At 43.0% G+C, this 18,107-nt stretch overlaps 1 protein-coding gene and 1 long non-coding RNA gene across 3 annotated transcripts; one reads left to right on the plus strand and one right to left on the minus strand.

The window, feature by feature from the left end:
* Positions 1-1,040: 1,040 nt before the first annotated feature.
* On the minus strand, positions 1,041-11,600 carry LOC311606127 (uncharacterized protein C6orf62 homolog). Its single transcript, XM_084797200.1, has 5 exons — positions 10,109-11,600; positions 8,483-8,659; positions 7,670-7,792; positions 4,209-4,343; positions 1,041-2,382 (listed from the first exon to the last, which is right to left on the minus strand). Exons 1-5 carry the CDS (start codon positions 10,235-10,237, stop codon positions 2,257-2,259), a joined length of 690 nt encoding a protein of 229 aa, XP_084653326.1. The 5' UTR covers positions 10,238-11,600; the 3' UTR covers positions 1,041-2,256.
* A 1,047-nt stretch (positions 11,601-12,647) lies between these two features.
* LOC311606129 lies at positions 12,648-15,207 on the plus strand. Of its 2 annotated transcripts, none has more exons than XR_014782222.1 (2): positions 12,648-13,046; positions 13,261-15,207. It is a non-coding gene; the product is annotated as an uncharacterized lncRNA (long non-coding RNA). The 2 variants fall into 2 exon arrangements; XR_014782223.1 differs by having other exon boundaries at positions 12,648-12,828.
* Positions 15,208-18,107: the final 2,900 nt, after the last annotated feature.

Consider the following 18,107-nt stretch of genomic DNA (forward strand, 5'->3'; position numbering starts at 1 on the left):
TTCAAAAGATTGGCTTAGTGTGACAGATTCATCTAGGTGAAGGGGACATTTCCATATGGCTTACCTTCAACCACATGTAGTTAATTTAAGTACATAGTGCAGAAACCAGTTAGCTTTAGGAGCAGGTGGTGTGTACTTATGGATATTAATCTGGAGAGTACAAAGTTAATCTGGCCATGGACAAACTCCAGTTTTTGAGTTAACAGAACTAGAACATAGATGGTAGGTATATTGTTTTGTTGGAAGCTTGGTAATGACTGTTAAGATAGCTTAACTGGGGGCTGCAGAGATGGCTCAGTGGTTAAGAGCACTGACTGCTCTTCCAGAGGTCCCAAGTTCAACCACATGGTGGCTCACAACCATCTATAATGCACACAGTATACATAATAAATAAATATATATATAAAAAAGATAGCTTAACTGGCAACTCACCACCTCCAAATCCTGAACTTGTACATAGGCCTAAGTACCAAGGACAAAAGTAAATCATGTGTGCAAGTGTGAGTTCAGTAAATATGCACAAAGAGAAAAATGAGGCAAAATCTTAACATTACAAAATCAGAACATCTTATATTGCTCTCATCAACTTAAGATAAAACAAGTGCTAAATTGCCTAATATGTTGAACACAGTATATGTAACAGTAAATGGATTTTCAAAAAGCCACTGGCCTCTGGATCCAGACTGATGATTGAAATCCTCTACAAACAAGCTTGGGCAAATCTCTCAACGTGTGTTTCTACTTCCACTCCAAACTGTTAGAGAATGCCGGCCTTCAGAAATCTTCAAAATGTCAAATTGATTCTACCTTCTAATCAGAGATGTAAAAAGTGCCCTTTCACATTAAGAATGGTTATCCCCCCCCCCCCCACCTTTTATGAACTAAGGGCAGGAACTATTGAAGCTCATCTTTTGCCTTTGATTCCTGTTCAAGTTACAATTGTCAGTTTTCTTCTGAATAAACAAAACTTCTGAAGTGACCATAGACATGGGAATAAAAGTTACCACTGCGAATTCTGCATAATCATCTGAATAGCCAGGGAGCTTTCACCTATTTTATTTAGGTTTCATTTTTTTTTTTCCAAATTCCAACCAGAAGCTAAATACAAATGGAAACCAGTAAAACCAGTAAGCACTAGTTTTACTCCAAAGGAGTAGGATCATTCCGATTTACTCCAGTAAAATATGCAACCCTTAAGCAAAGCTTTTCTTCATTTAAAAGAAAACAAAACAAAAAATAAAAAAGCTATACAGTAGTCTTTCCTTATGTTCATTGCACAAGTGAGCTCTGCTTCCAGAACTCTTGACACTCTGTAGTTATTTTTACAACGTAAGATCCCCGCCTTAAAATTTTTTCTATTCCCAACACTCAACTTCTTTAGGATGGTGTAGAAACCAGTATTTCTGCAAAAATTCACTGGATTTTTTTAATTTGTAATTAAAATTTCTAACACCAAAAAACAAAACAAAAACCAAAAAGTCCTCTACTTATGATGGTTTTTGCAGCTATGTATGTTCCTCGGTTTTGTAGCTGCTTCAGCCACGCCAGACTCCAGATCTGCTTTAATGTGTAAATGCATCTGCACACAGCAGAGTACTCTGAAACAGCAACTCGGGGAAAGAGATCTGGGAAAAAATACATGTACTAATGAGTACCAAGAAAACAAACATGGCCCAGTGTACACAAGGCAGAAATACCTCAATGAGATGCTTTTTTCATTAAGATTTCTTTCCCATGGTTGTAATTTCTTTTTGTAACAACCATTCTGGTCATTAGAATGAATCTGACAGTGCTCTGGAACAACGGTGATTATAGCAAAGCTATTAAGTTTTTAAGTGTTATTATTACCTGTTACATTCACTCTCACCCTCAATACTGATGACTGATGTCAGAGGCAAAAACCAGCACAAACATGAAGACCACAACACTGAGCATCACCTGTGCTTTCAGATACATTAAGCATTTCAGTGTACAGTAGTCCTTCCTTCACATTTTAGTAAGATGCCGATGCAGTGCAGCAACCTGCAAAGCACCTTCTTTCACACAGTCCGTGCAGAAGACATCTAATTTTTAAAAAAAAGTTCTGTGATACAAATGATTAAAATAAATCCAGGATGAACAAGTTTCAAAATGCATAGTGTTCTGTGCATGAGTCCATTTTCTTTAAACTCTGAAAGAAAAGTGGTAAGAAAACAAGAAAAGAAAATCGCTGCTGCATTCTCTGGTCTTCTCTATTTTGCTGGTCAATGCTCTTATTTACTCTGGCATGTAAGGACGGAGGTGATCCTCTATGGTGCCAACTGCCCAGTGGGTGAGCTGTTCCTGTGGCAGGTAGAGGCAGATGCTGCATAACTTGAAGATGGTGGCTTTGTTTTTTGGAGTCTAGAAGGAAATAAAATTTTTTCCTTTTAAACTGTCACAACTTAAGGCCTATGGCACTGTAATGAAGTATACATAGCAAGGGTTATGTGGTTCCCTACCCATGCAGGATACGGGAGAAAATAAAGATACATTTGAAAGAAACACATAGAGAATGTGTGCAGGTTTAAGATTAGAACACTGTCCTGTGCTCCACCCTTCATCCCCAAAACCAGCTCCTTCAACAAAGAACAAACAAGTTCCCTCTAGCGGAAATCAGGACCTGGGTCTGCTGTCTGCTCCTGGATGGAGAGTGCACAGATCTGGTTTCTAATATAGACAAGCACCCAACATGTCCCCCCGGATTTTTTGAGACATGGTTTCTCTGTAAAACCATGGATGTCCTGGAACTAACTCTGTAGACCAGGCTGGCCTTGAACTCACATCACAGAGCTCTACCTGCCAGGATCTACTGCCTCGCTTCAAACACCAACCAACTTTTAACTTGACTTATCTCCAAGTTTACTTAAAGCTGCTTTCTGTCTTTCCATTCTATTCTTGGACACTGAAACCCAGATGCAGGAATCAAGTAAGAGTCCTGAACCTTTTAAGAACGTTGAGAAAGGCACTAGCTTGTTAATTAAGTCTTTTTTACAGAGTAGAGTGAGAAAGACTGAAAGGGGCTCGCAGTATGCTTTCAGTGCTATGGACTTATGAAGCAGGCTCCGATACCTGGGAGGCAGAGGCAGGCAGCTCTCTCTGTGGGTTATTTAGAGGTCAGACTGGTCTATGTAGAGACACTGTCTCAAAAATAAAAGATTTTAAATATCACAAAAAAACCAAGTCACAGTACTTTTATGAGTATGATTTGGACAACTCAACACTAGGCAGAAACATCCTCTGAAGCCAGGATCTATTGGGCACATCTACCTACACTAGCAAAACATGTCACAGATCTGAGGCACACCCTCTCCCTAAATGTCTGAGTGGATAAGGAACAGTTCTAGACAATCCTCCCACTTCTCAGCCTGAATTTTTACTGCAATATGTCTGTTAAACATTTTTTGAATACCTGGATGGTGGCTCAAGTAAGAAGCAGTCCCCTTTTTAAAAAATTTTTATTTAAAAGTTGATGCTCAGGGCTAGGCAGATAGTTTAGTCAGTAAAGTGCTTGCCATATCAAGCATGAGGATCTGAGTGGCAAGAATAATTCTGGTAAGGCAGAGCCAGATGGATTTCCTAGGGCTTGGACACTGCCTGAGGAACCACAGGCACATGAAGGCACAAATACCTGCACTTGCACCCCTCCCCTCACACACACAAACGGTTTTATTTAAAACACGTTTCTTGTTTTTTAAAAAAGATTATGTATACTATGTTCTGCCTGCATGTGTGCCTCAACGCCACATGAGGGCATCAGATCTCATTACAGATGGTCATGGGCCACTATGTGGTTGCTGGGCACTGAACTCAGAACCTCTGGAAGAGAGGCCAGTGCTCTTAACCTGAGCCATCTCTCCAGCCCCATTTCTTTTCTTTCTTGAGAAAGGTGTTCTCTGTGTAGCCCTGGCTGTCTTGGACTCGCTTTGTAGACCAGGCTGGCCTTGAACCCAGAGAACCACCTGCCTCTGCCTCCTGAGTGCTGGGATTAAAGATGTGCACCAACTATCACCCACTTTAAAATCCATATTCTGATCAACTGAAAGTAGAGCAGAACTTGAGTCTAGCTCCCAGGTGATGTTCTCCCACTGATCAGGAACTTAGAAAAGTCTGGAAATGTCTCTGGAGGGGCCTAAGACAGGTTTCTTAACTTTAAATGAGCCCTTATTTAATCCTTAAAAGTTTCTTACCTGCAAATGCTGTCTGTCAATGAAGAGAAACACTGACTGGTTAGGATTGTTGACAACAATTCCTGTCTTGTCCTTGCGGCTCAGTACATGCAGAAACTGTTTCTCATAGTCACCGTGATGAAATTCAAATTTGGCCTAATTGCAAAACGCAAACATTTTATGTAGCCACAATCACACTGTACTGCCTAACCAGCACCTACCGCATCCACATGTCTGTTTGGAGCTAAGTGACACACAGGATACTTATATTTAATTAAAATAATGTATAATACAAAACTCAATTGATTTAAGAAAAAAAAATCAAACAAGCAAAACCACACATATAAAAAAATCTTCAGTTAGCACTAATTACATTTTAAATGCCCAAATCACATCCAGCTTCATCTCTTGAAACACAGGTCATTTTCTTCATTACAGACAATTCTAGTGACAGAACTCCAAAAGAATTCTGTGACCTTCAGTTCTTTTAAGTTTGTAAGCTTAAGCTTCCCCACCATATGTTAAGGCTCTAACTCACTGTACCAGATAGTAGAACAGGAAATGCAAGCCTACTGGACCCAGTGAAATGCAGAGGCCTCAATGTGTAACATAGTACCACTTCGGCAAACAGGCTTTGGAAAATATAAACCCTTTGAAAAAACTATTATGGAAGAGGAAAATACCAAAGTTGCTATTATCAAGGAAGTCAACTTCATCCTTCCACAGGTCTAAGGGCGGAAGGGAGCAAACGCCGGGCAACAAGCAGGCTTAACAGAGAACTCAAGAAACATGTAGCTTCCTCTAATAACTATAAACTGTTAGTCTATTGTTTTCAATAATCCCTACTACCAACAGTAGGCAATATTAAGATGTAAAATCACAAGTGTCTGCTATTTAGGTTTTACTATCATATCAAATAGCTAATTTGATTTGATTTTTGTAACTCTCCCACGGCGCCATGGAACTAGGCAAAGAACCCAGTGCCTTTAAGTGCTGGGCTCCTTCAACTTGCACTGCTCATCTCTCTCCTCCTCTGCTGTGGCAGCAGGGATAAGGCTGAGCCGTGCGCATGGTGAGTGCTCCACAGAGCTGTGCGATCTCAGATATCGTAACAGCTTTTGCTATAAACCTAGCTTTCAGGGCCAGAGTGTGGTGGCAATCAGGAGGCAGAAGCTGGTGGATTTCTGAGAGTTCCAAGTGAGCCAAAGCTACATAAGACCCTATCTCCACCAAACAAACCAACCAACCCAGCTGGGTGTGGGGCTGGAGAGATGATAGCTTAGCAGTAAGAGCACTGTTCCAGGGGACTGGGGTTCAATTCCCAGCACCTATATGGCAGCTCACATCTGCCTTTAACTACTCCTAGGGGAGGAGTTAACCAATGTACATAAAGAAAACACCAGTGTACATAAAGGAAAACATCTCGTTTTTTCATTTGCCTTTATATTGAAGTCCTCTCAATTCCTACTGTCTTTAAAATAGGAGGTGCACAGTTAGAATACAGATGCACCAACTGCATATCTTCAACATCCCAGACTGAAAGTATGTGCGAAAACTAAAATCCTACCAGTACTGAACAAATTGGACTTTCCACCCCTCATTATTTCCAGAAAAATGTAGTGTGTTAACATTATTTATGTAGCTGTTAAACCTTTACTGGGTGTTATAAACAATCTAGAGATGAGCCACAGGATATAGAAGTTTATTTGCAAATACTATGCTGTTTTACATAAACTGAGCTAAAGCAGAGGCTTTGGAGCCAATCCCCGTAAGACCTGTAACATAGGAATGCCTGTCTTAAATTACTTAAGAGAATGAAATTAGTGGCACATTACTAGCTTATTTATTGTAGGTAAGGTATAAAATTAGCGAAGTTATTACATGTTCATTATAATCAATCTAGAAGGTTCTATAATTCAAGGAACTTTTCATAGAATGTAGTGAGTCACCAAGTATAAGCTTTTACTTTACTTTTCCATTTATTAAATTACCATGTTTTGCTTGCATGTGTGTGCCCATGTACCATGTACATGTCACTGGACTCCCTGGAACTGGAGGGTTACAGAGGGTTGTGAGCCACCGCGTGCGGCCAGTGTAAGAGCAGCCAGTGCTCTGAATCCCTGAGCCAGCTCTCCAGCCCCTTACTTTTAGAGAAGGGCTTATTGAGCCTTATGTTTGTCTTAATTTATGATTGTTCTTAACTGAATGACCCTAGGTCTCTCATTCCTCTTTTTAACTGCCTCGTTTCTTTTCCTGCAAAAGGAGGTCCACATATCTAGTTATCACTACTACTGAGGTTAAATGTAGACTGTTAGCAGTCTAAAATTAAGATATAACCTATGCTTTCAGAACCTCTGTATTCCCATTTGCATTCCTTTACATTGAGCTTATACCTTCTATTCTCTAGCAGTGTCTCTCAACCTTGCTTATGCCATGACTCACTAACATAGTTCCTCATGTTGTGGTGACCACCAACTATAAAATTATTTCACTGCTACTTATTCACTACTATTATAAGTCATAAATTCTGATGTGATTTGTGGAGATCACAATCTACAGGTTGACAACCACTGCTCTAGCCCATCCATGGCTAATAGGTTATTAGCTACCAAAAAAGTAACTTTTTTGTTTGTTTGTTTTTTTCCGAGACAGGGTTTCTCTGTGTAGCCTTGGCTGTCCTGCACTTGCTTTGTAGACCAGGCTGGCCTTGAACTCACAGAAATCCACCTGCCTCTGCCTTCTGAGTGCTGGGATTAAAGGCATGTGCCACCACTGCCCGGCTCAAAAAAGCAACTCTTTTACCAATATTTTACCTATGGATTTTCACTTCTTTTTTCTTGTTAAGAACTTACTACTCTTACATCTAGAAAAAAAAGTAATTTACTTGAGCTTTTTAACAGCTTTATTACCATAGTGCAGGAACTGTACGACAATTTAATAGCCCGTGTCACATACAAAAGCAACAGAAAGAGAAAATCGTAACAGGTTAGAAAATTTTTGAATGACCATTTTTATATTCCTAACAATAAGCTTTTCAACATTTAGTTCTGTATACTTAATTAAACTAGGGCGATATATATCATTACTTTCCTAATTTTAAAATAAGAATATTCAGCTGGGTACAGTGGCACATGCCTGTAATCCCAGCACTCAAGGATACATGAGGTCTGCACTCCATGTCCAGCTACATAAGGCAGGAGAGTAAGGAGGTTCAAGGTCATTCCCGAGTACATAGCAACTCTAGGTTAGTCTGGGCAACATGAGACTTTGTCAGGGATAAAAAAAAGTCTACAAGATGCTAATTAAATTGAATTACAAAGCAGTGAAGTTAAGGGATTGGGTGATTCTAGTGCTTTCCTCTCTTACAATATACTATTTTAAAAGAGATAGTTATTAGAAGCATATTCCCAAAGATTTCAACTTAAGCTCAAATTACAGGTGTCGCCACTGAAGTGCTCACTACTTTATTTAGAACAAAATACCTGAACAGGCCTAAAAGGTTCATCAGATTCCTTCCACCTAGAAAACAGGAGACAAACAATTTTCTCAATATCATTCCGAGGCCAAAGAATGAAATCCATCTCCTGAGTACAGCCAATTACATCCTAGAAAACAGTAATTTTTTTTTTTAGTTCTAAAGAAGCAAAGTAGTAACAGGTACAAATACAGGGTTTAACTACGGAATCACTGCGTCAGCCACCCAGTTTACCACTCCCCACCTTCAGGGGTAATAAGACTGCATACAACTTAATTCCAGCTGTCAGACAAACTTTTATACTGAAGAATCCAGTCATTCAGCTTCATGCTCCTCACAGAGAAAAAAGACCTAACTGCCTCAGTACATGACTGAATTCTAGCTGAATAGCTCATGTATTAGTGCCCATGCCTTTATTTCCATCTTTCAAAACCAAATGTATTTGGCAAAGAAAACCATTGGCCCAAAACTTCCACGAAGCATGTACTACACAGAGTATTTTGATGCTGTTAGACAGCTCCTTGTCTCCAGTCCTGTTCTCCCCATGCATCGTAAGCCGTGCACCTGCTTCCTAAGGCCAGAGCAAGACAGTCATACTCATCTCCAGGTTTCCCCTGCTTTTACTGATTTTGGATAAAGTACCTGAAGGTGTTTAACAGGGCATGACTGGAGCCCTCCACATGCTTTATCCAGCCAAGAATGGGCTTGAGGCAAAACCTCCATTACATATCTGAGGTCTCTAAGCACACACATGGCTAACTAGCCATCTTCAGGGAAACACTGACAACTTTAACTCACATCAACTCATTCCAGAACTTACCCTTCTCATAGACTGGTATCGAGGAGCATGGAGCTGTACCACATCCTTCTGTAGAAGCTCTATGGAACTTTCCAAAGAATAGCTGGAATCTCGCACACCTTTCAGAATATTTTCTTCATAATTATTTGTCATGACTGGTATAACCTCAGACACTTCGAAAAGTGCTGACTTTTTCTTCTAAAAGAAATAAAATTTAGTGATACATTATTAATATAATTTCACTTAACTGGTTCTACAGGCAACCAAATAAACATCTCACTAGTTTAAAACATGCAAGCATTCAAACAAATTATTTTATTCCTGAAATAGTGTCAAGTTCAATGACCTTTTCTGGGTATTATCTGACTACATTTATCAGTGTTTAATAAAAGGAAGAAAACATACAGTAAGTTGTGTTTCCAAATTACTAAAATCAAGTGCTCATTACCTATCTACCTTAGAAACCTCTATACTAGAGTGTATGAGGGAACACGATGTGCTGACACTGGGGCAAAGGTCTACCTAGTCTCATCACTTATGGCTCCGACTCAGAGAAGCTACCCTGCAATCTGTCAACTAAACATCAACCCACCTTAGCCATTTGGCCATCATTTTAAAGAACAAGCACACAAACACCCAGGAAACGTGAAGATAACTCTGCATCCTGGTAATACTTCAATACAGACCACTCTGCAATACTCCTGCTCTAACAAGGTGATGGTTCTCAAAACACAGAAACTTAAAATTGGGGTGATAACCATGGAAACTTCCAAAAACTACTAAACATATCATGCTAAGATTACATTTCTGAGCTGGGCGTGGTGGCGCACACCTTTAGTCCCAGCACTCGGGAGGCAGAGGCAGGTGATCACTGTGAGTTCGAGGCCAGCCTGGTCTACAAAGTGAGTCCAGGACAGCCAAGGCTACACAGAGAGACCCTGTTTCGAAAAACCAAAAAATAAAAAATAAAAAAATAAAAAAAAAATTACATTTCTGATTAGAAGCAGAAGTCAAAGTTGCACTTCCTTTGTTCATAACCCACTCCTATGTCATAAATGTCTATCTTGAATTGCAAAAGATTATGACTATCATCTAATTCTCCTTGACTTTCACAATTCAAATTCATTTGATATTTAACTATGGGACTAGATCTCTCTCTCACCCACCAATGTCCTCAGGTCATTTGTAATTGTAAAAAAAAAAAAAAGCAAATCTAAACAAAAATTTACCATTTCAGTATTTAATTGCTCCTAAAAATTGAAATGTATTGTTTCATTAACTATATCTTAAGAAAAGGACACCTACATTAAGACCTGAACAACAGGCATATAAACATTTGATCCCAAGGTAACACTTTAGACATCCTATTTGTAACTTTACAAAGTTCTCCTCTTTTGTTCCATATAAAAGTTTTATACTTATTCGGATGTCAACAGTAAGTGTAATTCTTCTGAGCCCTTACCATTAAGTATTTCAAAGTCAATTAATATAAAAAGGCCCACCATTTTCTGCAGGGACTCAATTCACAGAATCCCAAGGGTAAAAAAAACCCAAAACTCTTAAACGTAAGATTCATAAAACACTGACGTAACAACATACACTTACAAAGATCACTTGTGCTAATTCACAGTAAGAACTATAAATTACCTTCTCCTTGAACACAAAGGCAATATACATCTTGAAGTCAAACTGGTCAGCTAGAGATTCCTTTTTCTTTCTAAGCTGAGCACGGAGTCTGTTCAGAGCTTGTTTCTTCCGGGAGTTTGGGTCCCCCATTTTGAAATACAGGTGGTACTAAAGCCTTTGGAAATTGTCGCTAAACTATGGGCACTTTTTCTTAAGACTCAAGTACAACAGAAACAAGTCATTTTTTCCTGCTAATATGATTGAATAGCTAAAATCACAACTGTAACCCCCAAACTGCACCTTCTGGCAATATTAGCAGACTGTCATACCACAGGGTCAAGAAACAAAAGTTGCTGTCCAGTCATGTTTGGACACTAATGTTTAGGGGTTAGATGGGAAAAGGGAAGGGAAGGAAACAAAGAGGAGGAAAAAACTTGGAACTAACTTTCTGGAAAACGCATGTGGCTAAACTGCCAAAATAAAAGGCATTGAGGGGAAATGAAAAACCTATCATCAGGATTTAGGTGTGCAATCAAACACAGCTGACACCAGTCCAATCCTTGAAATCCATCCGGATTTCCCCCCTTTTCAGAAAAGGGATTTAGAAAAGGTAAAAAGGAGGGAAAATTGTGATGTTGCTTCCCAAATAAAGGAAAAAAAAGGAAAAAGAAAAAAGAAAAAGAAAACCACCAAAACAGGGTAGGTGAATGAAACTGAAATCCCCAGTTGGATTTTACCCAGCCAGATCCATGGCTGCAGTACCTGATTAATTCTTAGTTATTTCAGATTTCACTACTGCTATGTACTGTCAGTGCTTTGCTATTGATTACACTTGGTGGTGAGCAAAGAGAAAAGTGCAAAATCAGCAGAGAAAGAAGGGGCGAGGTACAGGGTTTCCCTGCAATCAACTACAGTGTATACCGGGGGTGGACAGCTGTTGCCCAAAGAAGTCATGAGAAAAAACAGCGGAGTCATTACCAACTTCCCCATCACCCACGTTTTCACCCTCAGGCGGCTGCGAACGCTGCTGCCAAGGGGAACCATGATGGCAGAGGGAAAGGCGGGTCTATTAAAACGGTATTAATAGTTATTCCGGCTGTGATTAACCCTGATTACTGCCCGGGATCCAAGCACCCTCAGCCCTGCGGTGGGTTCTACATTCCCCGGGGAGCCCTCCGTATAGATCTGACCCCGTTCAGGTTCGGGATGGTGGGGAGTTCGATTATCTTCGTGTGAGCATGTCTGAGGCGAAGGTGGCGGGTTCTCCCACGTCCCAGGCCGGGCCCGGGGATCACCTGCCTACGACCCCCAGGTCCCACCCCTACCCCTCGCCTTCAGCGGCAGCGACTCACTCGCACCACGGGAGACACTGGATCACTCGGGTTCTCACTCATTTCAACCGTGGAAACAATTCCCGCCCGGGTAGAGGAGGCGGGAATAAAAGTTAAGTGGGAAGGATCAGTTGGGAAGGGAGAAGAAGAAAATAATCGTGTTAATAATTACTTCTTAAAGGAAGCCCACCCTCCCACCCCGAAAAAAAAAAAAAAGAAAGGAATGAAGCTCCCGGGTTCTGGATTCGCTTTTCCCGTTCAACAGCCCATGTTTCCCGAATGGGGGCGGCTGGGTGGCTTCCCAAAGGGGGCAGAGGCCGGGATCTAGGCGGCAGGGCGGGGTCCCCGCGGAGAGGAGAACGGGACTCGCAGGCCGACCGTCGGTGGGCCGTCTAGCCGCAGCCTGCGGGCGGAGCGGCGGCTGCGGAGGAGGAGGCGGCGGCGGCGGCGGGGGCGCTGCTCGTGGCGCGGGCGGGAGCCATGTCAAGAGAACACGACGGGCCGACGGAGCCCCTCCATGCCCGCTGCGCTGCGCTCTGTGGCCGGGCCGCGCGCGCTGCTGCCGCCGCTCAGCCCCCACCTGGGCCCCATAGTCGGGCTCGGCGCCCCGGGCGGCGACGGAGGGAAGGACGCGGCGCGGGGAGGGGACGGCGAGGAAGGAGGAAAGCGCGCGGGAGGGACGGGGAGGGGAGGGGAGCCCTGCGCTACGGCCTGTCCGCGGAGTGAGCCCGGCAAAGTTGTCTCAGTTCGAGCGTCGGCTGCCGAGGCCTACGTCGCCCAACAGTCTGGGTTCAGGAAAAAAACAGTCCGAGCGCCCCGACGACAGGGGTTAGAACAGCCGAGGCGGTGGAGGAGGAGCGTCCGCGGGGCCACAGCCTCGTTTTCCTCCCCCGCACCGGAGTGGCTGCAGAAGCGGCGGCGGCGGCGGCTGCCTCGGGAACCTCCCGGGTCCGGGGCTCAGTCGCGATTGAGGAACGGAAACAAGAACAAACAACTTAAGATGGCAGCGACGGCCGCTGCGTCACCCGCCCCTCCGCGGCACCGCCTCGGGCGCTCTGCGCCTGCGCGCACTCAGGACGCTACCATATGCGCAAGGATGCCGGGGAGGACAGGAAAGAAAGTGTGGCGGTTTCACAATCGTGAGCACAGGAAACCGAAAATCAGTAAGATATGACACAGAAACATGTCTTGAGTCGTGAGACCTCTTTGAAATTAGACTTTACCTGTGAAATCTCTCCCTAAGGAGAGTTTGAGAACTTACACTCCCCTCTCCATCAATATGGAACGTCCCAGGCGTGGAAACGGTCTCCCGCCACTCCCTCCGCCCCTCCGTCCGGCTCCCTGGCGTTAGCTCCGCCACGCCCTCCTACGTCATAAGCCACGCCCCGCGTCCTCCATGACGAAGCACGGGTTAGTGTTGCTCTGCCTCTGAGCTCGGCGAGGGGCCTGCTAGCTGGACGTGAGCGTGCGTTGGTGTCCCTCTAGAGCAGCGGTTCTCAGCCTGTGGGTCGCGACCCCCTGAGGTCCCAGCGTCGCCTAAGACCATCGACAAACACAGATGCTTAGCGTTAGGATTGATAACAGCAGCAAAATTACACTTACGAAGTAGCAACGGAAGTAATGTTATGGTGCGTGGGGGCGGGGGTTACCATAACACGAGCAACGGTATTAAAGGGTCGCCGCACGGGGAAGTTGCTGAGAACCACTGCTCCAGAGAATCCCAAGGACCAAAGCCAGGGGTGTGGGCGGGAAAATGGGTGTTGGAAGGGGCAGTCACCGTCGGGAAGAACCCGGTAGTGCTTTGGATGATTGCAGGGTGGTCTTAGTTTGATTTAACCTTAGGAGTCGGCCTGTTGGCAACTTGCAACAACGGAGAATTAATTTCGAGTGCCCGGAACGGAACTTGCTTGCAGCCCAGCTAGTCTCGCTTTAGTCCGCGAGGCTCTAGCCTCACCCCTCTTCCTGCGCCGCCACGGAGAAGGAAGGAACCTCGGGCTTTAAGCGAGAGACGCCCTGTTTTGCGTTGTTGTTGGGATCCACAGAAGCTGCAGAACTCAGCGTGTGATTCCCCACCCGGGTGAACAGGGATCCCTGAGGACCCGAGACCTACATCCCATCCGTCTGGCTCTCTCCTCAACAGTAAAGAGGACAGGAGAACGTTTACCGCAGAATCACGCCGTCCTTGACCCCAAAGAGCGCTGACTTGGTTTTCTGAGAGCTCTGGTGTAATAAAAACTGAAGTTATATAATTAATCAGCGAAGGTCGATACTCCACGTGGAGAAAAAACCTGTGTGGTCCGTTCCTAGCTACCCGGTTGAAAATTTGGAAGTCCCCGCTCCTAAATTGCTGCTTTTCACTCGTGAAATCAAGATATACTAGCTATAATCATCCTTTATTTATAAACCAAAGAAATTACTAGGGCCCATTCTTCAATGTGAGTTGTCCAAAAGCAAGGATGAGATTCTTGATCTTTCCAAATTATTTCCAACCTGGGCTATAGTGGCTGTAATCCCAGCAACTGGAGGCTGAAGCAGGATTGTTGCAGCTTCAAGGTCACTCTTCATAAATTCAAGGCCAGCCTGGAATACCATACAAGCCCTGTTTCACCACCACTACCACCACCGCCAAATATAAATAAAACCAGTGTGGTGGCACAGGTTTTTAATTCTGGAGCTGAGGAGGCTGACATGGGGATTTACTACAAGTTCGAGGTCAGCTTAGTCTACACCATGTTCCAGGCCAGCCAAGGCTATATCGTAGGATCCACTTAAAAAAAACAAAACAAAACAATGACTGGGAGATGGCGCAGTACTTGAGTTGGATCCCAGGTCCCACTGGTGTCCTATGACCTCCACATGCTGGCCATGTCATGAGTACATACCCTACTACATACAATAAATGTAAATTTCAATTACAAATATATATGATAAAGCTTACAATCACATAACTGAAAAGCTCACATGGGTAAAACATTTCAGAGTTAATGATATTAGTAATACATACGTACACATTATTTTCATGAAAGAATTTAAAGGCCTTTATAGAAATGAACACGTCACCCTTAGTCTCTTTAATGTACACATTCTAATGGCATTTGGTGTTTTTGCAGAGTAGAGCAAACATCACACTCTCGCCAGAAGACAACCCAGGACCAGATTATCGGTCCTTCCCAGTCCTAGGAAACCACCAGTTTGTAGTGTTTCTTTAGGTTAACCCTTTCTAGAATTTCATGTAAATGGAATGCAGTATATGATGCTTTGTGACTAGTTTCTTAACATGATTTTAAAAAACAAAACAGGTGTGTATATGTGCATGTGAGAGCAGTACCCATGGAAACCAGAGATGTCATAGTTCTGGGGCTGGAATTGGAGGCCATTGTCAGCCCCCAGACATGTGTGCGAGGAACTGAAGTCTGTCCCTCTGTAAAAACAGTGCACACACTTCCCCTCAGCCACCTGGTTTTTCACAGCTTCCCTGCAGATGAGTAACACTCCACTCTAAGGCAGGTACGCTACTTTGCCTGCCCTTCAACTGTTGAACATGAAACTAGTTTCTGCCTTTTGCAGTTATGATGCTGTTATGAGCTCTTGCTTAAGAGTGTGTATACATATGGCTCTTCACATTCTCCTGGTTGGTAACCTAGGAGTAGAATTTCTGGGTCATGTAGTTACTAGCCATTTTTCTGTCTTTTTTTTTTTTTTTTTTTGGAAAGTGTCTATTAAGAGCTTTTTGGTTTTTGTTTTTGCCTATTTAAAATTTATTATTAAAGTGTTGGAATACATTGTGAATATTATCTCCTGTGAGCTTTTTTTTTTTCTTTTCCTTTTTTGGGTGATATCCTTCATGGTACACAAAAATCAAAAATTTTTGTTGTTGTTGTTGTTTTGGAAAGTGTCTATTAAGAGCTTTTTGGGTTTTGTTTTTGCCTATTTAAAATTTATTATTGAAGTGTTGGAATACATTGTGAATATTATCTCCTGTGGGCTTTTTTTTTCTTTATTGGGTGATATCTTTCATATCTAAAACTAATGAAGAATGTTTATGTTGCTGTAGGCATCTGAGGAGGATCACATAGAGCCCAGGAGTTTGAGGCAAGTGAGGCCAATATAGAATCCCTGTATCAAAACAAAATCAAGATGAGGATGTTAAGGGGATTTTTATTTTTTAGTTTCAGAATTGAAGGTAACTGGTTATAAGCTAAACATATCCTACAATTTGTGCTATACAGCTCCGCCAGCTCTTAGTGAAATGAGCCACAAAATAGAAGTAATGTGCCTTAACGGGTGGGGGTGTGGCGGGCAACAACACTGTTCTAAGTCCATTTTCTCTGAAACTTGGAAAAGCAATAAAATAAAGTGATTAAAGGAAATGAAAAACTTTGATTATAATGTTCTCTTGTGAAATTAAAAGGTTGAAGGCTCAATTCTCCCCTCACTTCCTGGTGTAGGGGGGAGCTGGAAAGATGGCACAGCAAGGAGAGTGCTGCTATACAAGCATGAGGACCTGAGTTCAAATCCCCAGCTCGTGGCCGTGGCTGAGTGTGCCTGGAACGCTAGCACTTTAGATAGATAGACAGATTGGAAGGAAGGAAGAAAGGTAGAAAGATGGATGGATGGATGGATGGATGGATAGATAATAGAAAGAAAGAAAAATAGACAAATGAGGTTTGGTAGAATGGCTCAAGGCTCGACCTTCTGCACTGTAGAGAGCCACAGATAGCAGCGCCCCCTGCTGCTTCCCCGGTGCAATGCGCCCCTTATGCGCATGCGTAATGTGCCCTTGAGTGAGCCCCTGAAGGCATAGCGTGAGGTGGTGTGATCCGAACACACCAACCAAGAGCGACAACACGGCAGTCTCTGATAGGAGCAGGCACACTATAAAGGTTCTGTGGGAGCTTTTCCCGGGGTCACTCCGGTAGTCAAAGTTCCTGAATAAACTGCTGCAAGAAGAGTTCCCGGTGTTGGTGTCTTTCCTGCTGGTCGGGGGCGGCATCAACACTGCACTTGAGAGGTAAAGACAGTAGGATTGGGAGTTCAGGATCATCTTCAGCTACGACATGACTTACATTCACCAATTATAGGAAAGCATATACTTCATTATGTTAGAAACCACGTATTTTGAGTTAGGCTTCTTCAAACAAGAGGATTGGTGGAGCCAAGATGGTGACACGTTGGTTAAAAATAGCTGTTTAATTTCTTCTGCAACTTTTTTTTTTTTTTGAGACAGAGTTTCTCTCTGTAAGCTTGGCTGTCCTGGACTTGCTTTGTAGACCAGGCTGGCCTTGAACTCACAGAGACCCTCCTTCCTCTGCCTCCCCTGTGCTGGGATTAAAGGTATGTGCCAACACACCCAGCTCTTCTGGAAGATAAGATGGCACATGTTACTTAAATATACTGGGTTTGGTGGCCAGTTCCTGCATAATGGCTCACAGTCATTTTAAACTCTAGTTCTATGGGATCTGATACTTTCTTCTGTTGTCTGGGCACAAACATATACACAAAATAGGTTTTTTTTTTAAATTTTTATTTTTTTCTTACAGAGTCTCACTATGTAGCCCCTGCAGCTTCCAACTCTAGGAAATTCTCCTGCATCAGCCTCCCTACTGTTGGGATTAAAGGAGTTCCTGGCCACATCATCAGAGTTCTAATTTATATCACCAGATGCACTGTGAAATTTCTTTGGTGGAAATGCAGATAGCATAAAAGGGGGGTTACACTTCCTTTTGTAGAAGAGGTGCTGAGACCCTGGGTTCAAGTGTCCTCCTACTTAGGCTTCTCAAGTGACAGCGATACAAGCATACACCAGCACATCCAGGTTTCAAAAAGTTCCATTTGTCATAATGCCTTATAAAGATTCTAAAGCCAGCACTGGATGGCCCAGTCTCCTAATTTTATATCAAATTAAGGAAGGGTTACTCCAGCATACGCTTACAGTAAAACCATCAACAGCAGGTGTGCTGGCTTACCCTAATTTCAGCACTTGGGAGAACTGCCTGAAGCTCTGGCCTACAGAATGAAACCTTGTTTCAAACTAAAAAAAAAAAAAAAAAGGAAAAGCCAATAAGGTATTTACCAACTTGTTATCTTTAGCACATAGATTGCCTATATTTGCTCTCCTGTTACAGAATCTGGGTTCCATAATGCTCCTCATTCCATTTCATATTTATGGTCAGCAAAGATACCGCATTGTCCAGGAACTCACAAATATGTTCTCCTCCCTTCATTCTTATCTGAAGTTGGTCAGACTCGGGCCTCCTATGTGCTTACCAATTAAATAAGTGCAATACAGATCTACTCAGATCAAGTCTGTGCACCGGGACTACTGTGAAAGTGCAATAAAGATCTACTCAGATCAAGTCTGTGCACCAGGACTACTGTAAAAGTGCAATACAGATCTACTCAGATCAAGTCTGTGCACCGGGACTACTGTAAACGTATATTTTATTCTCCAGGCTCAGTTGTCCAGGAGGCTTGCTGCCTCCATCTGCTAACCTGGGCCTAGTCCTGGAAGCTTCTAGCCTCCATACAATCTATCATAGGCCTCGAATGAGCTCACCCTTGCTTGTTCTTTCTGAGCTCTGGGCTGGCTGGCTCAATTCAGCTGTTCTGGCTCAAACTCCTCTCCCAGCTGACTTATTTAATCTTGGCCCAGAATTGCTCTTCTTGGCCTCAAACTCTGCAATCTGCTC

Source organism: Acomys minous (assembly GCF_964271855.1).
Source record: "Acomys minous genome assembly, chromosome: 9".
NCBI classification, from domain to species: Eukaryota; Metazoa; Chordata; class Mammalia; order Rodentia; family Muridae; genus Acomys; species Acomys minous.

What these genes read in the sequence shown, in the direction of transcription:
- LOC311606127 (XM_084797200.1), bottom strand. Translation starts at nt 10,237, where the DNA reads ATGGGGGACCCAAACTCCCGGAAGAAACAAGCTCTGAACAGACTCCGT. An exon ending in AACCTTTTAGGCCTGTTCAG is followed by an intron (nt 4,344 to 7,669) that starts GTATTTTGTTCT and finishes TTTTGCAATTAG; the next exon opens with GCCAAATTTGAATTTCATCA. An exon ending in TTGACAGACAGCATTTGCAG is followed by an intron (nt 2,383 to 4,208) that starts GTAAGAAACTTT and finishes ATTTCCTTCTAG; the next exon opens with ACTCCAAAAAACAAAGCCAC.